The sequence below is a fragment of the Coregonus lavaretus genome, assembly GCF_964263955.1.
Source record: "Coregonus lavaretus genome assembly, chromosome: 20".
NCBI classification, from domain to species: domain Eukaryota; kingdom Metazoa; phylum Chordata; class Actinopteri; order Salmoniformes; family Salmonidae; genus Coregonus; species Coregonus lavaretus.
In genome coordinates, this window is record NC_140007.1 from 31,586,462 (window position 1) to 31,607,967 (window position 21,506).

The window sequence follows — 21,506 nt, forward strand, 5'->3', positions numbered from 1 at the left end:
GAAGCATTAACCTTTTATCCTACGATCCAAAGCCTATAGGTTTGGACACATTACAGTACTTTACCCTACAGGTTTAACATCCCCCTTTTCTATGATCACAACTTTAACTTTAAAAACTCCTGTTGAGGTTTATTAGAGCAGTGGCAGAATGTCAAATCTGAAGCGGCAATTCATGTTTGACAAATACCTCCTCAGAGTTTAGAAAGAAAATCTATGGAAGGAGGTGACTTTGCAGTGTTTCTGGGGGTATGGATGAAGTGGGTGAGGAGTAGGTTTGTTATGGGAATGTCAAAAGCTAACTGGGCACTAAGATCAGTGTGAATGTATGGATTGTATATTTCTGTAAATAGTTTCTGCTCCTGTGACCATATATCTACAATCTACTATCTATATGGCCCAATTGTGCGATGCACTTTTACTCTTACTCTTTACTTTGACACTTTACTCAGTTTTACTCTTGATTAAGTGTCTGTCTGTCTAAATGTGTGTGACTGAGGGTGATAGTACAGACGGACAGCCTGGGGAGACGGGTCTTTGCACGGCATGGTTCGTCCGGTCTTGCCTGGTTCTGGTTCAGTTCTGCTGCAGGATCAGGTTCTCCAGCTCGTCTGCAGAACGGAGCAGGAAGGCGGCAGACTCTCGGTACCCGGCGATGAGCTGCCTCACCGCTGTGACCTCAGGGGGGCTGAGCTGAGCCGAGGCACCTCCCCCGCCTCCACCCTGACCACTGTGACTGTTAGAACTGGAGGAAGAGGAGGAGGTGGGAGCCACAGACTTCATACTGAGATCAGTGGGACCTGGAGAGAGAAATGATAGTGTACTTTAAGTGTGATAACCCCATACAGTAAAGAAAGCACAAGATTATTGGGTCACACTTTATTTGGATAGTCCATCTGTAGATGCTCTACAGATTATCATACTTTCAACAAACTATCTGTTGATAAGCAACTGACTATCTGTTGACAAGCAAGTGACCATCTGTTGCTAAGCAACTGCTTCCTAAGGTTAGGGTTAGGGTACGGTTTAGAATAAGGGTTAGGGTAAGGGTTAAGGTTAGAGCTAGGGTTAGGGTAAGGGTTAAGGTTAGAGCTAGGGTTAGGGTAAGGGTTAAGGTTAGGGCTAGGGTTAGGGTAAGGGTTAAGGTTAGGGCTAGGGTTAGGGTAAGGGTTAAGGTTAGGGCTAGGGTTAGGGTAAGGGTTAAGGTTAGGGCTAGGGTTAGGGTAAGGGTTAAGGTTAGAGCTAGGGTTAGGGTAAGGGTTAAGGTTAGGGCTAGGATTAGGGTAAGGGTTAAAGTTAGAGCTAGGGTTAGGGTAAGGGTTAAGGTTAGAGCTAGGGTTAGGGTAAGGGTTAAGGTTAGAGCTAGGGTTAGGGTAAGGGTTAAGGTTAGGGCTAGGGTTAGGGTAAGGGTTAAGGTTAGGGCTAGGGTTAGGGTAAGGTTTAAGGTTAGGGCTAGGGTTAGGGTAAGGGTTAAGGTTAGGGCTAGGGTTAGGGTAAGGGTTAAGGTTAGAGCTAGGGTTAGTAGATAGTTAGTTCAAAAATGACTGATAGTCTGTAGATAGTCCATCTGTAGATGCTCTACAGGCTATCCAAATAAAGTGTTACCGATTATTTATATACAGAAGGCCTATAGAACATGTAACATTATTGATATGCAATATAGGCAATCATTAATCACACTAATATAGATACAGGTACATACAGTACAAAAACACATTCCCATTGAATCTCAGTCTAAGAATCTAGGAATTGGGTAGAAGCTAATTACCATTGGTCTGTGTAGTGGTGGCAGCAGTGGTCGGCAGGTTGTTGCTCATTGCTCCGTAACTGCGGAAGCTGTAGTTGAGGCCCCCGTTGGTGCCGTTGGTGTACACTGGGTCCTGAGACTGGGAGTAGGCTGAGACAGCCAGGGAGAACCCTGAGGGGGCAACTGAGGCCAGGTCCCTGGAGGCGTTCTTATCAACAGCTGCAGGTTCCTCCTACAGGAGTAGCTACAATAGTTATTACACTGTACTTACAGGAAAAATAACATAGTAATAAGAACATGTAAAGTGTTAGCAAGATATACAGTATTTGAATCTACTGTAGCTACATACTGTATGTACATACTGCTAATGATGTTACCGACAGAAGAACATGCACTTTATCTACTGTAATGGATGAACAAACACACAAATGAACACACTTCAAAATATAATTAATTAACAAATACACAAATGCTGTGAACACACAAATACATGTACACTCACAGGGCCTTGATAGACATCTAGTCGCATCCTCTTGGCAGCGTTGCGTGTCTCACTTTCACAAGCAGCAGCGAGAATGTTCTCAGCCATGGCAGAGGTGAGGTGTGGGGGTGTGGGCCGCGTCTGACAGCACAGACAACAGTGTTAAGGATGTGCAGTATAACATTCATGTGTGAGTGAATTTAGTGAATATTTATGCATGTTCATGAAACGTGGTTCTGAAATTGTACTTTGGCGGATACAAAGTGATAGCTTTCTACAAATCCTGGCCATCCCAGTCTCTACAAACAATCAACCCCCTTCAAATGAAATTCCAAGTTTAAGAACACTGGGAAACGGCGGCACTCCAAAATGGTTATAAAAAAGACAGTTATGTCTTCATCAGAGCATCAAGAGCATCTTAGAGTTACAGTTGATGAACTGTCTCTGGTAGAACTTTCAGCCAGTAAGAGGGTGTGTGTAGTATTTACAGTTTGCCGTGTTGTTACATTGAGCACATCTTCCACACTTATAGTTCCCAGTTTGAACGGTCAGGCTTTTGGAAAGAATGAACCAGCGTATCCCTGATCGTACGTGGGCGTCTGTATGAGAACATACCACTAGAGGCTGGAGCATCGGCTCTGTTTGTAGAATAGGCCAATATTTCAGGATAGATTTTTTTAAACAATCATTGAAGTCTGTTACAAAGCACAGCCATGGCGTGCTGTCCTTTTGGGGCTTCTGAGCTAGAAGTGACGGTCTGGGCATGTCCGTGTACCACTGTTTTCCAATGTTCTTGAACTTGGGATTTCACTTGAAGTCATTGTCATATATGGCAGAGCGCCCAACTAATAAAGCGACATAGCGCACCTGTTACCCACTCCACAATCAACCCCACTTCATAAGATCACAAGACTACCATCTACTAAATAGGGGGAGATGGGCTAGGGACTATGGGGAGGATACTGAGGGGAACAGTGCCTACCTCAAAACCAACCTTCTTCATACGGCGGCAGGACTTGAGGTAGGTGCGGATGCGCTTGCGGGAGCGCTCCTGGAACTCAGGGAACTGTCGGCTGCATGACTCGATGATGGCCTGGATCTTCTCCTTGGGCTGCTTGGAGATGGGCACCATGCGGTCCAGATTCTCATCCACAAACAGACGAACAAACATCTGAGAGGGTAGAGATATAGGGGGGGAAGGGAGGAGAGAGAGGAGGATGGGGTGTAGAAGGGAGGAGAGGGGGAAGATAGGTTTGGACGATGGGAGGTGTAGAGGGGAGAGGAGGAGGGGGTGTAGAGAAGGGGGAAGCAAGAGGGGGATGTGTACAGACAAAAAGAGCAAAAGCAGAAGTGGGGGAGAAAAAATGGAGGTAGAGCAGGAAAGAGGGTGCAAAGAAAGGGAGAGTGGTTAAATAAAGAGGGGGGAGAGATGAGAGTAGAGAAGATATAGTGAATGCAAAAATACATTCACAATGAACAATAACAGGATAATGGTCTTAAGGTTGAGGAGTGCCATTTTACATTTTCCCTCTAACATTTATATTCTTTTGAAAAAGTGCTAACTTGACTTCTTTGTTGATATTTGGGTTGCAGAAAGACCAATTGTGTTGCATAAAGGCCAATTTCTAATTAATTCACCCCTTGAAGTTTATATTTACTAGTGACAGCTGCGATGAGACTCTTACATTAAATGCTTTCAGCCTCTCTGGGTCCATCCCCTCAGCGTCAGTGATCTTGTCACTGTCATCGTGGTCGTCATGATCGTCATCATCATCATCGATGATCTGAGCACGCCCAGAGGTCAGGTCCTCAGCACTCATGTTCAGTTCTGTCTTCACCGAGTCATAGCTTCCGGAGCTGTACTGAGGAGACTGTAAACACCCACACAGAAACAAACACTGTTACTATTGCTACAGATGAGGACTCAAAACAGCATTCAAGTTGTAATAAAACATCTGGTGTGGCGATCACCACAAGGCCCTATTCAAATGTATTTTCTGTCCTTACCTTGTTGCCGTAGTCTGATTTCCCGGGGGACTTCCTCGTAGGGTCAGCTGGGTAGGGCGTCCCAACAGGGCTCCCCACAGGCAGCAGTCTGTCAGTCAGATTGACTGGTTGCTGGTCCTCTGAGGAGGAAGAGGATGAGGTGGTGGTGCTGAAGTTCAGGGGAGCGCTCACCCCGTTCTCAGTCACCTCCCTGTATGGAGCCACACCATCTGGAGGAACACTGCCCACAACCATCGCCTCCGGGGGGGTCAGGGCTGGCAGCCCGTTGGCACTGCCACTCTCAGAGTCGTCATCTGAATGAGAAAGAGAGAGAGAGAGCGAGAGAGGGAGAGAGAGAGAGAGAGAGAGAGAGAGAGAGAGAGAGAGAGTCAGAGAGAGAGAGAGAGAGAGAAAGATCAATTGTGATTTGGGGGGTTATTTATTTAAATCCGCTGATTTGGGAACACCACTACCCCTTTTTCCAGTGAGCCATGATATAGTAAATGAATTAATCTCAATAAATCCAGATATTATCATTCATAAAATGTTCCTCTTCCCGGTCCCCATTTGAAAATGTGAATTGCCGAATCCTACCTATAGAGGTTTTTGCTAACTTTCATATAAGTAAGATGACTTGGTGTGTTGTGAGGCTCAAATTGCTTTTTTCTATTGTGTTGACTACTTAGAATCTAGCCAGTGCAAAATATGTGACTTTTTCTTTGAATCCACTATTCAATACAAACTGGTAATCAGAGTGTCTGGTTGTCTAGAGTTCTTAATATCTGTAGTTTCTTAGTGGATGTCCACTTTCCCATCATGAGTTAGTCATGGATGGAGGTGGGGGTGGCTGGAGGCCCCTCAGCCATTAGGGATGATTGAGGTTGGGGTGGGGTAGTGAAACATCACACATAATGAGGGATTTGGTGGGATTAGTACATTAATCGAAGCACAAGCTGCTCCCTATCCTATACAACTAGTATATGGCCCTCCCACACCTGCAGTACATCCCAAATCCCACTGAAAACCAATGAAAACAGGGACATACTGTAAACAAACAAACATACAGTATGAACAAACACACACACACACACACAAACACAAACACACACGAAAAGGCCATTGTCTTACCGTCCTCCTCTTTCAATGCGGCTAGTGGGACGTGTACCATCCCTCCATTGGGGGGACTGAGCTCAGGTACAGGGGGACGCTCAGCAGAGACCCACGTGGGCTCAGCCATATCCATGTCCTCACTGCTCACCGAACTTTCATCCTGAGAAGAGAGAGAGCGAGATAGAAAGAGGAGAGAAAGATTGAGACATTCCTCAAAGTACTATTTCGTCCCTGAGGACGACTGAACAGGCTGCTGAAGATTTGATTGGATTTAATTTATTAGGATCCCCATTAGCCGATGCCAATGGCGACAACTAGTCTTACTGGGGTCCGACACATAACGAACAAGACATTACAGACAAAATACTTCACAATTGATATACATTTAAAAACATTAACATGCAGTGTGTGTGTGTGCATCTATCAGTTACACATACTGTACATGTCGTGAGGTGTTGCTTTATTTGTTTTTTGAAACCAGGTTTGCTGTTCACTTGCGCTATATGAGATGGAAGGGAGTTCCATGCACTCATGGCTCTGTATAATACTGAACGTGTCCTTGAATTTGTTCTCGATACCCCTGGTGGCATGTCTGATTACAATGAAGAGCAAGACATGCAGCTCTGTTCTGGGCCAACTGCATCTTAACTAGGTCTTTTTTGCAGCACTTGACCATATGACTGGACAATAATCAAGATAAGATAAAACTACAGCCTGCAGGACTTGCTTTGTGGAGTGTGGTGTTCAAAAATCAGAGCATCTCTTTATTACGGACAGACCTCTCCCCATCTTTACAACCATTGAATCTATATGTTTTGACCATGACAGTTTACAATCTAAGGTAACACCAAGTAATTTCGTCTCCTCAACTTGTTCAACAGCCACACCATGCACTACCGGATCCAGCTGAGGTCTAGAAATTTGGGAATGATTTTTACAAAATACAATGCTCTTAGTTTTACATTTGTTCAGGACCAGTTTATTACTGGCCACCCATTCCAAAACAGACTGCAACTCTTTGTTAAGGGTTTCAGTGACTTCATTAGCTGTGGTTGCTGATGTGTATATGGTTGAATCATCAGCATACATGGACACACATGCTTTGTTTAATGCCAGTGGCAGGTCATTGGTAAAAATAGAAAAGAGTAGAGGGCCTAGAGAGCTGCCCTGCGGTACAAACACTTTACATGTTTGAGAAGCTTCCTTTCCTCTGTAGCTCAATAGCTCAATTGGTAGAGCATGGCGCTTGTAACGCCAGGGTAGTGGGTTCGATCCCCGGGACCACCCATACGTAAAAATTTATGCACACATGACTGTAAGTCGTTTTGGATAAAAGCGTCTGCTAAATGGCATATTATTATTAAAGAAAACCCTCTGAGTTCTATTAGATAGATAGCTCTGAATCAATGATATATGGCCAAAATCTCACACAAATTATCAAGGAACCTACCAGATACAACCCTAAATCCGTAAACATGGGCGTCCTCATAGATATCATCCTGACTAATTTACCCTCTAAATACACCTTCGCTGTCTTCAACCAGGATCTCAGCGATCACTGCATCATTGCCTGCGTCCGTAATGGGTCAGCGGTCAAACAACCACCCCTCATCACTGTCAAACACTCCCTAAAACACTTCAGCGAGCAGGCCTTTCTAATTGACCTGGCCCGGGTATCCTGGATGGATATTGACCTCATTCCGTCAGTAGAGGATGCCTGGATGTTCTTCAAAAGTGCTTTCCTCTCCATCTTAAATAAGCATGCCCCATTCAAAAAAATCAGAACTAAGAACAGATATAGCCCCTGGTTCACCCCAGACTTGACTGCCCTTGACCAGCACAAAAACATCCAGTGGCATACTGCATTAGCATCGAATAGCCCCCACGATATGCAACTTTTCAGGGAAGTCAGGAACCAATATACACAATCAGTTAGGAAAGCAAAGGCTAGCTTTTTCAAACAGAAATGTGCATCCTGTAGCACTAACTCCAAAACGTTTTGGGACACTGTAAAGTCCATGGAGAATAAGAACACCTCCTCCCAGCTACCCACTGCACTGAGGCTAGGAAACACTGTCACCACCGATAAATCTACGATAATCGAGAATTTCATAAGCATTTTGCTACGGCTGGCTATGCTTTCCACCTGGCTACCCCTACCCCGGCCACCAGCTCTGCACCCTCCGCTGCAACTTGCCCATGTCCCCCCCGCTTCTCCTTCATCCAAATTCAGATAGCTGATGTCCTGAAAGAGCTACTAAATCTGGACCCCTACAAATCAGCTGGGCTAGACAATCTGGACCCTTTCATTCTAAAATTAGCCGCCGAAATTGTCGCAACCCCTATTACTAGCCTGTTCAACCTCTCTTTCGTATCGTCTGAGATCCCCAGAGATTGGAAAGCTGCAGCGGTCACCCCCCTCTTCAAAGGGGGTGACACTCTAGATCCAAACTTTTACAGACCTATATCCATCCTGCCCTTCCTTTCGAAAGTATTTGAAAGCCAAGTTAACAAACAGATCACCGACCATTTCGAATCTCACCGTACCTTCTCCGCTATGAAATCTGGTTTCCGAGCTGGTCATGGGTGCACCTCAGCCAAGCTCAAGGTCCTAAACGATATACAGTGAGGGAAAAAAGTATTTGATCCCCTGCTGATTTTGTATGTTTGCCCACTGACAAAGAAAGGATCAGTCTATAATTTTAATGGTAGGTTTATTTGAACAGTGAGAGACAGAATAACAACAACAAAATCTAGAAAAACGCATGTCAAAAATGTTATAAATTGATTTGCATTTAATGAGGGAAATAAGTATTTGACCCCCTCTCAATCAGAAAGATTTCTGGCTCCCAGGTGTCTTTTATACAGGTAACGAGCTGAGATTAGGAGCACACTCTTAAAGGGAGTGACCAGAACTACACTGGAGGATCTTGTAAATGATCTCAAGGCAGCTGGGACCATAGTCACCAAGAAAACAATTGGTAACACACTACGCCATGAAGGACTGAAATCCTGCAGCGCCCGCAAGGTCCCCCTGCTCAAGAAAGCACATATACAGGCCCGTCTGAAGTTTGCCAATGAACATCTGAATGATTCAGAGGAGAACTGGGTGAAAGTGTTGTGGTCAGATGAGACCAAAATCAAGCTCTTTGGCATCAACTCAACTCACCGTGTTTGGAGGAGGAGGAATTCTGCCTATGACCCCAAGAACACCATCCCCACCGTCAAACATGGAAGTGGAAACATTATGCTTTGGGGGTGTTTTTCTGCTAAGGGGACAGGACAACTTCACCGCATCAAAGGGACAATGGACAGGGCCATGTACCATCAAATATTGGGTGAGAACCTCCTTCCCTCAGCCAGGGCATTGAAAATGGGTCGTGGATGGGTATTCCAGCATGACAATGACCCAAAACACACGGCCAAGGCAACAAAGGAGTGGCTCAAGAAGAAGCACATTAAGATCCTGGAGTGGCCTAGCCAGTCTCCAGACCTTAATCCCATAGAAAATCTGTGGAGGGAGCTGAAGGTTCGAGTTGCCAAACGTCAGCCTCAAAACCTTAATGACTTGGAGAAGATCTGCAAAGAGGAGTGGGACAAAATCCCTCCTGAGATGTGTGCAAACCTGATGGCCAACTACAAGAAACGTCTGACCTCTGTGATTGCCAACAAGGGCTTTGCCACCAAGTACTAAGTCATGTTTTGCAGAGGGGTCAAATACTTATTTCCCTCATTAAAATGCAAATCAATTTATAACATTTTTGACATGCGTTTTGTTCTGGAATTTTTTTTTGTTATTCTGTCTCTCACTGTTCAAATAAACCTACCATTAAAATTATAGACTGATCATGTCTTTGTCAGTGGGCAAACGTACAAAATCAGCAGGGGATCAAATACTTTTTTCCCTCACTGTAATAACCGCGATCGATAAAAGACAGTACTGTGCAGCCGTCTTCATTGACCTGGCCAAAGCTTTTGACTCTGTCAATCACCGCATTCTTATTGGCAGACTAAATAGCCTTGGTTTCTCAAATGACTGCCTCGCCTGGTTCACCAACTACTTCTCAGATAGAGTTCAATGTGTCAAATCGGAGGGCCTGTTGTCTGGACCTCTGGCAGTCTCTATGGGTGTGCCACAGGGTTCAATTCTCGGGCCGACTCTATTCTCTGTGTATATCAATGATGTCGCTCTTGCTGCTGGTAAATCTCAGATCCACCTCTACGCGGATGACACCATTTTGTTTACATCTGGCTCTTCATTGGACACTGTGTTAACAAACCTCCAAACGAGCTTCAATGCCATACAACACTCCTTCCGTGGCCTCCAACTGCTCTTAAATGCTAGTAAAACTAAATGCATGCTCTTCAATCGAACGCTGCTTGCACCCGCCCGCCCGACTAGAATCACTACTCTCAGCGGGTCTCACTTAGAATATGTGGACAACTACAAATACCTAGGTGTAGCTTACCGATCACTGCACCTGTACACAGCCCATCTGTAATTAGCCCACCCAACTACCTCATCCCCATATTGTTATTTACATTGTTATTTATTTTGCTCATTTGCACCCCAGTATCTCTATTTGCACATCATCTTCTGCACATTTATCACTCCAGTGTTAATACTAAATTGTAATTATTTTGCACTATGGCCTATTTATTGCCTTACCTCCATAACTTACTACATTTGCACACACTGTATATAGATTTTCTATTGTGTTAATGACTGTATGTTTTGTTTATTCCATATGTAACTCTGTGTTGTTGTTGTTTTTATCGCACTGCTTTGCTTTATCTTGGCCAGGTTGCAGTTGTAAATGAGAACTTGTTCTCAACTGGCTTACCTGGTTAAATAAAGGTAACTGGCTTCTACCTGGTTAAATAAAGGTTAAATAAAAATAAATAAAATAAAAATGGCAAATGTTGAAAAGCCATAACACATAAGTTCTCAACAACAGGTTATGGTCAATACGACACCGGATTCAAAAATTAGAATCTTTCAATTTAAATTATTATATAAAATTCTTGCTACCAATAGAATGTTATTTATATGGGAGATACAATCTTCCCAGCTCTGCAGGTTTTGCTGTGAAGAGACAGAATCATTAGATCATTTGTTTTGGTTCTGTCCATTTGTAGCTTGTTTTTGGACACAGGTCCAGGAATGGCTAAAGGATTGCAATATTTACCTGGAACTAACATTGCAGATAGCATTACTGGGTGATCTGAAAAGTCATAGTCAATCAATCAATAATATAATAATACTTTTAGCAAAAATGTTTATTTTTAATTCACAATCTGTAGAAGCAATGAGAATAGAAAGGTTCAGAATTTTTGTAAAACATCACAGTACGGTTGAAATATATATGGCAAATAGAAATCCTATATGGATGGTGTTAGGAGATAGATGGGAGGTATTGAATAGAGTTGAAGGATGGGACTAATAACAAATAACAACAAATAATAACAAAGATAGCTAATAATGTAAGCATACTGTGTCCATAATAAGTATATAGGTTGTATGTTGGGAGCTTTTGGGAAGGAGCACAGTTAGAAAGATATGGCATATAGAAGCAAACCGGATGGACACCATGAAAATGATCGGAGAGGTTGAGAGTAGAAGAAGTTCAGGAGCAAAAAAAAAATATATATATATATATATATATATATATATATATATATATATAATAGAATTATTGTAAAATGAACTCTGTCCATAAGGTGTAGATAGTGAGTATAGACCGGAAGTAGAGGCCTGGGCATTGTTGTTCACTAATTTACTCCAAGTAGGGAAAGGATGGTGGGGTTGAAAAGTAATAAAGGGGAGTATATATATAAAAAAAATATAAAAAACATGGGGGATTGGAAGTGATGCAGACAATTACATTGATAGAAGATACAATCTATCTGCAATATTAAGCTGATCCATTCCCCCCGAAAAAAAAAAATGAAAAAAAAATAAAAGGTTATGGTCAAAGGCTGCACTGAATTCTTTCAGTACAACTCCCACAATCTTCTTATTATCAATTTCTTTCAACCAATCATCAGTCATTTGTGTCAGTGCAGTACATGTTGAGTGCCCTTCTCTATAAACATGCTGAAAGTCTGTTGTTCATTTGTTTACAGAGAAATAGCATTGTATTTGGTCAAACACCATTTTTTCCAACAGTTTGCTAAGAGCTGGCAGCAAGCTGATAGGTCTGCTGTTAGAACCAGTAAAGGCCGCTTTACCACTCTTGGGTCGCGGAATGACTTTGGTTTCCCTCCAGGCCTGAGGACAAAGACTTTCCTCTAGACTCAGATTAAAGATATGACAGATAGGAGTGGCTATAGAGTCAGCTACCATCCTCAGTAGCTTTCCATCTAAGTTGTCAATACCAGGAGGTTTGTCATTATTGATCGATAACAATCATTTTTCCACCTCTCCCACACTAACTTGTAGAGAGCAGCAGACTACAGGAGGAAAATCACATACACTCTTTTCATGTGAGCGAGCATTCAGTACACGTGTCAAACACACATAATAATATGCATTATTACAAATGTCAATAGAAAGCACTGTACACAGTCACAGTTTAGCCAATGCCATTTTCTCCTGACACTGCTGACACCACTGTGGAATTTTGACAGCAAAAGGGTAAGAATGAGGGAGCAAATCTCCCTGTTAAATAATGTGTCTTGCAGCACTGCTATTTTTAACTGTGGAAAGAAGAAACCTCAAACATGCTCCCGATATCGGAACACAGACAGGAGTGGACCAGAGTGGGTTAGTTGCCAGAACTTGAGGAAAATAATCAACAAACACAGACAATGGTGGTGCTGAACACTGGATTATCATATAGGGGGAGGGAGGGTACCTAGTCAGTTGTACAACTGAATGCATTCAACTGAAATGTGTCTTCCGCATTTAACCCAACCCCTCTGAATCAGAGAGGTGTGGGGGGCTGCCTTAATCAACATCCACCTCATCAGCACCCGGGGAGCAGTTGTTGTTGGGGGTTAACTGTCTTGCTCAAGAACAGAACAACATATATTTACCTTGACGGCTCAGGGATTTGATCCAGCAACCTTTGGGTTACTGGCCCAACACTCATACACACCAAGCTACCTGCTACTGAACCTCTACCAACAAGGAGGACAATAACTCTGTATGTATCACTCTGCAATACAGTGGAGTACCTAATCACAGAGAAGCAACCCAACACAGAGAAACAACATCCACAATACCTGAATATTTGATACTGTCTCTGTAAAGATCTCAGTATTGTCTTGTCGCTGCCAATCAACATGCTTCTGGTCCTCTTGTAGAATGGATGACCAAGACTTTGGTAAAGTGGTTACTTACAAGCTAGCCTTGCAAGCCTCCTGATCTTGTGAGCATAGTCTGGTAATTTAGGCTACTTACAAGCAGCCCCGGCCTATATCCATGATGAAAGAAAACATCTACTGCTCTTTCCAGGCCAGGGGTTTTGCCAATGGGGTTAGCTTATTTATGAATACACTTGCTAATGCCTCTGAATAAAAACCCTGCATATATCATGAATGCAAGAGAACACGATTGGCAGAACCCCACACATACAGTACAGTACAATAAGCACACACTGCTATCCTCCTGAGGAAATGCAACACACACCTCTGAGGGTTCTGTAGAGGACTGAGGCGTTTACTGAAGGCTCTATTAGTGATGCATGGCGTAATAAAGAGAGGGAGAGTGGGCGAGAGTGGGCGAGAGAGCTTGAGAGAGAGGCAGAGATCTCTCTCTCTCTCTCTCTCTCCCTCTCTCTCCTCTCTCTCTCTCTCTCTCTCTCTCTCTCTCTCTCTCTCTCTCTCTCTCTCTCTCTCTCTCTCTCTCTCTCTCTCTCTCTCTCTCTCTCTCTCTCTCTCTCACACACACACACACACACACACACACACACACACACACACACTATGCCTTACCCGCTCATTGGCAGTCATGCACTGTAGTTTCATCTGTTTCAGGTAGGTGGCAGTCAGGGGCATGTTGTAGTCAATGAGGTCCGGGACCAGAGATGTTGGTCGATCATTTTCTGTACACATATAGAGGTTGGTGGCACCTTAATCGGGGATGACGGGCTCGTGGTAATGGCTGGATTGGAATTCGTGGAATGGTATCAAATACATCAAACACATGGTTTGATGCCATTCCATTGGCTCCGTTCCAGCCATTATTATGAGCCGTCCTCCCCTCAGCAGCATCCACTGACATAGAGATAGATACAGTAAGATATTTTTCTAGACAAACAATCAAGTAAAGCAAGCCAGCTATGATGTCTTTTGTACCACTTTAACTGAACAAAACTCTCATGGCTCAAACCTAACAGACACGCATTTAGAGCTTTTTTAGTTCTCCCACGTGCCCTTGGGGCTCTGCCACTCCCTGCACTGTCTATTGGTTTTCTTTGACCAGAGAGTTAATTCATCTGATCTGGTTACTCTGATTTCTCTGATCTTAATTAGACTCAGTCTCTGATTAAAAGGTAATAATGACAACCAGTAGACAGTAGGCACTGTGGCCCTTTTTTTCATATTCTGTTGTTTACTCACTGTGTATGTACAGTATATACTGTATTCTCAACATAGCTCATCCAAATATTTCCTTTCCAAATTGTATACACAACACATATTTATATTCTGGATTCTGACATGCTCACTCTAATATATCTTCTCTGGATTGTTAATTGGACTTGTTCTGTCATTTCTTGATTTCTTGTTTTGATAGAAAAAAATGTATTTGTATTCTATTTGAGATACAATCTACTGCACTGTTGGAGCTAGTAACCTAAGCATTTCGCTGTGCCTGCTATAACAGCTGCAAACCTGTGTACGCGACCAATAAACTTTGATTTGATTTGATCTGGAGTCATGGACTGCTGTTCTAATGCTGTAAACTAAACAATGGGAAGCCCTCTGTGTTCCCCACCATGACCACTAGAGGGACCCCATGCTTCTTCTCTTGGAACATCTATAATATAATAATAATAAATAATATGCCATTTAGCAGACGCTTTTATCCAAAGCGACTTACAGTCATGCGTGCATACATTTTTTTTTTTTTTGTGTATGGGTGGTCCCGGGGATCGAACCCACTACCTTGGCGTTACAAGCGCCGTGCTCTACCAGATCTTTCATTATTTAGGACCTCTTGGGTCTTTGTTACATCATTTGATGGCCTCTGCTTTCAACCAAAGTCCATACCTTTAATTGGCTGACAAACATACACAGAGACCAAGATATATTTATCTTGAATGGAGAGATTGGACATTGAGGAGAGATTGGACATTGAGTTGAGGGTGTGAAACCCAACGAATGTGGGGCTATAAATGTATTAGCAGTCAATTAAAGTTGTCATTATTTGCGGTAGCACTGCAATTAATAATTTTAACAAAGGCAGTAGGAATGTGATACGATGCATTAGAAGTATTTGGCATTGTTGCTATTCACATAGATATCAAATTGAAAGAAGTCTTGCTTTAAAAAAAAGGCTTTAATGACTGAATCAATATATACAGTAAATTAATAAAAAGGAACCAGTAGACTGACTGGGAAGTTAGTTACCTTTAAACTCTGCGGTGCTGGGATTGATGTGCATCCTTTTCTGACACTCTCCACAGCTCATTAGGAAGCGTGTCACTGCCTCCCTGGGCAGGAAGGCATATGTCTCTGCTATCTGTGCCAGGGGAAAGGTCAGAGGGCACAGCACAGGTCAGGCAGGACAGGAGCAAAGAAGACATGAACTGTTATTAAGGGATCAATGATTATGTTAATGCTGTGTTATGTGGCATGGTGAGGAAGGAGGAAGGAATCCTCCCTCAAGGACTCCAACAACCTCTCTCTCTCTCTCTCTCTCTCTCTCTCTCTCTCTCTCTCTCTCTCTCTCTCTCTCTCTCTCTCTCTCTCTCTCTCTCTCTCTCTCTCTCTCTCTCTCTCTCTCTCTTTCTCTCACTTGCTCTCTCTTTCGCTCATCTGCTGCCAAAGACCTGACTGTTTGACTCGACCATCTACTTACAGTGCATTCGGAAAGTATTCAGACCCCTTTACTTTTTCCACATTTTGTTACCTTATTCTAAATTGGATTAAATAGTTTTTTCCCCCCTCATCAATCTACACACAATACCCCATAATGACAAAGCATAAACAGGCTTGTTTAAAATGTAATAAAAATAAAAAACGGAAATATCACATTTACATAAGTATTCAGACCCTAGCGTCTGGCCACGCTACCATAAAGGCCTGATTGGTGGAGTGCTGCAGAGATGGTTGTCCTTCTGGAAGATTCTCCCATCTCCACAGAGGAACTCTGGAGCTTTGTCAGAGTGACCATCAGGTTCTTGGTCACCTCCATGACCAAAGCCCTTCTCCCCTGATTGCTCAGTTTGGCCGGGTAGCAAGCTCTAGGAAGAGTCTTGGTGGTTCCAAACTGTGTTCTTGGGGACCTTAAATGGGGACCTTAAATGCTGCAGACATTTTTTGGTACCCTTCCTCAGATCTGTGCCTCGACACAATCCTGTCTCGGAGCTCTACGGACAATTCCTTCGACTTTATGGCTTGGTTTTTGCTCTGACATGCACTGTCAACTGTGTGATCTTATATAGACAGGTGTGTGCCTTTCCAAATCATGTCCAATCAATTGAAATTACCACAGGTGGACTCCAATCAAGTTGTAGAACCATCTCAAGGATGATCAGTGGAAACAGGATGCAGCTGAGCTCAATTTCGAACTTATAGCAAAGGGTCTGAATACTTAATATGTAAATAAGTTCTTTCTGTTTTTATTCTTATTTTAATTTGCAAAAAAAAAGAAAAACCTGTTTTCGCTTTGTCATTATGGGGTATTGTGTGTAGATTGATGAGGAAAACGTTTTATTTCATCCATTTTCGAATAAGGCTGTAACGTAACAAAATGTGGGAAAATGGAAGGGGTCTGAATACTTTCCGAAGGCACTGTCTTTCTGCTTTGATTCTCCAGGCTGGAGTCAGAGCTCCTCCTCCTTTTCTCTCTCAGGTGCAGCTGACTCACATACAGTCAGGACCCAAATCATTGGCACCCTTGATAAAGATGAGCAAAAAAGACTGTATAAAATAAATAATACAAATAATGAGCTATATTGAATGCTCAAAAACATTGGGAAATTACATTATTTTATACTAATAAAATTGCTCAGGTAAATAGGTTTTGTTTAACAAGTAATAAAATAACAAAGGCCTCAAGACCAGTGGAAACAAAATAGCCCCATAACGTCAAAAACCCACCACCATATTTTACAGTACAGTGTAGGTATGGTACTGGTGTGTGTGGCCAAATAGCTCTATTTTTATGTAATCTGACTTTAGCACCGGTTCCAATCCAAGTGCTCTGGATAAGAGCGTCTGCTAAATGACTAAAATGTAAAATGTAAATGTTTATCAAACTCCAGGCGGTGCTATGGTGAGATGACATGAAGATAGAGGTCTTTGGCCATACACACCAGTGGTGGGTTTGGCGTTGAAAAACAGAAGCATATGCAGAAAAGTCCCTCATAACTACTGTAAAATATGGGGATGGATCTTTGTTGCTATGGGGCTATTTTGCTTCCACTGGTCCTGGGGCCCTTGTTAAGGTCAATGGCATCATGAACTTGATCAAGTGCCAGGACATTTTAGCCAAAAACCTAGTTGTCTCTGCCAGGATGTTGAAACTTCGCCACAAGTGGATCTTCCAGCAAAACAATAACCCGAAGCACACATTAAAATCCACAAAGAAATGAGTAAAAGACCACAAAATCAACATTTTGCAATGGCCATCTCAGTCCCCGGACTTGAACCCCATTTAATACCTGTGGTTTGAATTGAAGAGGCCAGGAGTCCATAAGCGCAGACCAAGGATATCAAGGACTTGGGAAGATTCTGTATGTATGAATGGTCTAAGATCCCTCCCAATGTGTTCTCCAATCTCATAAAACATTTTTGAAAAAGGCTCAGTGTCGTTATCCTCGCAAGAGGAGGGTGCTGGGGTATTGAAAACAGGGGTGCCAATCATTTTGACCCCTGTTTATTTTTTTTATAACTTGTTAAACTAAATCTCTTTCTCTGAGCAATTGTATTAGTATAAAATAACATAATTTTCCATTTAGCTCAGTATTTGTATTATTTATATTATACAGTGTTTTTTGCTCATCTTTGGGTGCCAATCATTTCAGACCTGTATATTCCCCTCTCTCATGCTCTAGCTCCCTTCCCTGTTTATCTCTGCCTCTCTGCCCCCCCTGGCATTTCTCTGCTAAACAAGGCGACCTTCATGTGACCATGGTGAGGCAGCAGGGGTGCCCAGCTCACCCCCCTCTCTCCCTCCCCCAGAGGCAGAGGAGAAGGAAAGGCCACCCAGAGGAATCTGCACTTCCCAGAAGGCCACGGTGACAGCTTCATATTATGCCCATGCCCCAATGGCACTCAATGCCTTCCCAAAAGGGTACGTACTATGAGACATGACAGGACCTCTCTACGGGGCAGGGGCGAGAGGCACGAGGGAGAAAAGGCCCAGGTCCCCGGAGGGTGTAACAGCCATGCTCCCAAAAAAACTGTCTCACAACACAGACAAAGACCCCCCAGCTGCAGACACAGACATGGCATCTCAGACCTAACTAGATGCTGAATACACTGGGTGAATACACAAGGACTGAGTGAATACAGTTACACCATAGAACAATTTAATCTAGGAATGCATATGCTGTTGATGATGTGATATATATGGACTTTACTTTTGTCTCCTGTTGAGGATGTATGGTTGCCTTAGTAACTACTGATGCTATGAATAAGGAATAGGCAGTCTATAAAATGTCTATTTTATGTGGCAGTCTCTAAGAGAATAGGAAGAAGATGTTTTAGTACAGTCTTTAGTAGGGGTAGGCAATTAGATTCAGCCGCGGGCCGATTTGGGGGGGGCCGGAACATAATTATAATCATTTGTACACTGCAAATTGACCACAACTAAGCCCCAAAGAAGATTGTATTTGAAAATAACAATAATTTCATACCTTGATTACATTGAGACACGATCACACATGTCTCTTTTTCTATTTGTGGGAATACTTGGTGAATAGATTTCCTAAATGAAACTCATTCTTAGCAGAATATTGGGTGATTTTAGTATTTTTTGACCAAAAACTAAAATCCCCCCCACCTCCCCAAAACATATATATATATAGATAGATTTCTTCTAAAAACTTTGGAGGGACAAAATAAATCACTTGCGGGACGGCTTCTTACCGCTTTGTAGGTCTTCTTCTGGCCAGCATGTTTAGGTGCTCTGCCAGGGTCGGCACCCATCTCCACATGCATGGCATAGATGATGTCGAAGAAGTCCTCCACCACTGCCACCCTCTTCAGGGATGAGCTGTCATGGGCCGAGCCTGCATCAGCACACTGGAAGACAGAGAGAGAAACATTCAGTACCCTGCCTGATGACACTGAGGCATGTGTGTGTGTGTGTGTGTGTGTGTGTGTGTGTGTGTGTGTGTGTGTGTGTGTGTGTGTGTGTGTGTGTGTGTGTGTGTGTGTGTGTGTGTGTGTGTGTGTGTGTGTGTGTGTGTGTGTGCCCTTACAAAAAAAAGCACATGTCAAATCGCATTTTCACATGTATTAAATTTAGAGTTCACATGTTAACACAACTTTTTCACATGTGAGGAGAATTCACCTCACATGTGAATTTCAATTGCACATGTGAAAATCACATTTGCCGTTTCATATGTGAAAAACTTCCACATGTGATTGTTTTTCACGTGAACTTCCAATTCCACATGTGAAAATTAAAATCAAATTTGCAGTTTTACATGTAAGAAAACTCCAACTGTGTAAAAAATCTCACTTTAACATGTTGAAAGCAGATTCACATGTTTGGTTGAAATAATGTTATGTGAAAAGATGGTGTTAACAGTAGCAATGTTTCTACTGGTGGAATTAGGATGGCCACATCTAAAAAGCCGAAATGTGGGAAAGCCGAAATGTGGGACAAGGGAATGATTTTGCGGGACATTCGCGGAACTGTGGACAGAATAAAAATTTTTTGGGGCAGGTTAATGGATCACGTGCAAATGGCGACATAGTTCTGCTGTATGAAGGTTCAATGCCTGTCAAAGGGGTAATCCTTAGTTGCTATATCAATTTTTGGACTTATAAGTTTATGTACCCATTGATTCTTGAAGAATATAACATATAAATGCCGCTTGAGCTTAATTCAACTGTCGTATCCCATCAGAACCCAAAATATAAAATGTTTTACTCCACTGTTTGAAACAAAGTAAATGTAAACAACCACTGTATAGCCTAAAAACATGGTTAAAACAATACTTTTGATATCATGGACAGTCCTTGCATCCACAGCGTAGTCTATGGATTTGAGAGCAGAACACATGATAAAATCACGTAAACAAATCACGTGAAAAATGTAAAAAAAGATATATATCATATGAGTGAGACGTGGTTTTCGGACACGTGTGAAGTTTCACATCCCTCGTGAAAAAGGGTATTCCCACATTTTACTTTCACATGAAATTTGTCACTTGTTTATTTTTTTGCACTTCCAGCTACATCTGGTCTCCCATCCAGGGACCAAGCCTGCTTAGCTTCAGAGGCAAACAAGCAGTTGGATGCAGGGTGCTATATTTCTGGAATTAATTTAACAAGATGGTTTTCTTATTCAAGCATTGAGAACAGTGAGTATGATTCAGCAGAGCAATATGGATCAGCACACAGGAGAGAAGAATGTGGAGCAGCTCAAACAGGGTCCAGGAAAAATCACCATAGGGTCAGCTTTACTGAGATGTCCAGTGCTGCTGTCTGTGTCTATGTAGATCCCAGCTCTACGAGCTGGGTGCCTGTCTGTGTCTGGGTCTAGCCTAACAGAGTGTTTCCTGACCGATGTCACTGGTCCAGGCTGCTGCTTCTCGCTCTGGGTATCATTTTGCATGTACATTTAAGTCATTTAGCAGACGCTCATATCCAGCAGTTAGTGCATTCAACTTAGGATAGCCAGTGGGACAACCACCCTTTTTTTTATGGGGGGGTGGGGGAGGGGGGGGGGGGGGGTAGAAGGATTACTGTTATACTATTCCAGGTATTCCTTAAAGAGGTGGTCAGTGACTCCGCTGTCCTGGCGTCGTGGGGGAGCTTGTTCCACCATTGGGGTGCCAGAGCAGCGAATAGCTTTGACTGGGCTGAGCGGGAACTGTGCTTCCGTAGAGGTAGGGGGGCTAGCAGGCCAGAGGTGGATGAACGTAGTGCCCTCGTTTGGGTGTAGGGTCTGATCAGAGCCTGAAGGTAAGGAGGTGCCGTTCCCCTCACAGCTCCATAGGCAAGCACCATGGTTTTGTAGTAGATGCGAGCTTCAACTGGAAGGTGTGTCATCACACACCCACTGTCCAGAGCACTGCTGGGGCTGGGGTTGGGTACAGGGCTGGGTCTAGTGTACTGCAGTTGGCACTGATTTTTTTTGTGTTTAGGGAATTAGCTGCCAGATTAGCTTCCCCTTAGCAGAGCTTCTTCACCCCTGCAGAGTCAGTCTCTTTCTCTGTTACACACACTATGTTATTGCTCCACTGCAGAGAGAGAGAGAGAGAGAGAGAGAGAGAGAGAGAGAGAGAGAGAGAGAGAGAGAGAGAGAGAGAGAGAGAGAGAGAGAGAGAGTGAGAGAGAGAGAGAGAGAGAGAGAGAGAGAGAGGAGAGAGAGAGAGAGAGAGAGAGAGAGAGAGAGAGAGAGAGAGAGAGAGAGAGAGAGAGAGAGAGAGAGAGAGAGAGAGAGAGAGAGAGAGAGAGAGAGATGTCTGGGGCTTCATTCGATGGGCACCACCAACACCACCTCATCCCTGCAGTCAGTGTTTAAAAATAACACCACCTCTAGTCCTGTCCAATGCAGAAAGCTCCTCACACAGCCAGCCCCCAGCAGCTACCCTGCTTCCCATGCAGCTGACCCCGTCACCATAGAAACTGCCACTATCTCTCTATCGGGCAGGTGTGGTTGGAACTCACATCGCTACGACAACGGCCTCTCTGCTTAATAGCCTATCTACCACATGGGCTTTCTTTCACGTGGTCACCACTGGGTTTTCTCTCTCTCCATTTCTCCCTCAACTTTTCTTTCTTTTCATTGTTACATTTGTCTCTATTCTTTATGACTTCATTGTTTGCCCTCTT

At 43.2% G+C, this 21,506-nt stretch overlaps 1 protein-coding gene across 1 annotated transcript in view; it reads right to left on the reverse strand.

Annotated features, from left to right (window-relative positions):
• Window positions 1–573: 573 nt before the first annotated feature.
• LOC311147794 (nucleolar protein 4-like) overlaps window positions 574–21,506 on the reverse strand; it is a gene marked incomplete at both ends in the record, with an annotated part of 34,695 nt that continues 13,762 nt past the window's right edge. Inside the window, 10 exons of the mRNA XM_084184575.1 lie at window positions 574–797; window positions 1,766–1,976; window positions 2,247–2,366; window positions 3,208–3,396; window positions 3,911–4,096; window positions 4,233–4,525; window positions 5,340–5,481; window positions 13,260–13,369; window positions 14,898–15,009; window positions 18,585–18,740. Of these exons, the coding sequence (XP_084040701.1) occupies window positions 574–797; window positions 1,766–1,976; window positions 2,247–2,366; window positions 3,208–3,396; window positions 3,911–4,096; window positions 4,233–4,525; window positions 5,340–5,481; window positions 13,260–13,369; window positions 14,898–15,009; window positions 18,585–18,740 (1,743 nt within the window). The remainder of the gene's footprint in view (window positions 798–1,765; window positions 1,977–2,246; window positions 2,367–3,207; window positions 3,397–3,910; window positions 4,097–4,232; window positions 4,526–5,339; window positions 5,482–13,259; window positions 13,370–14,897; window positions 15,010–18,584; window positions 18,741–21,506) is intronic.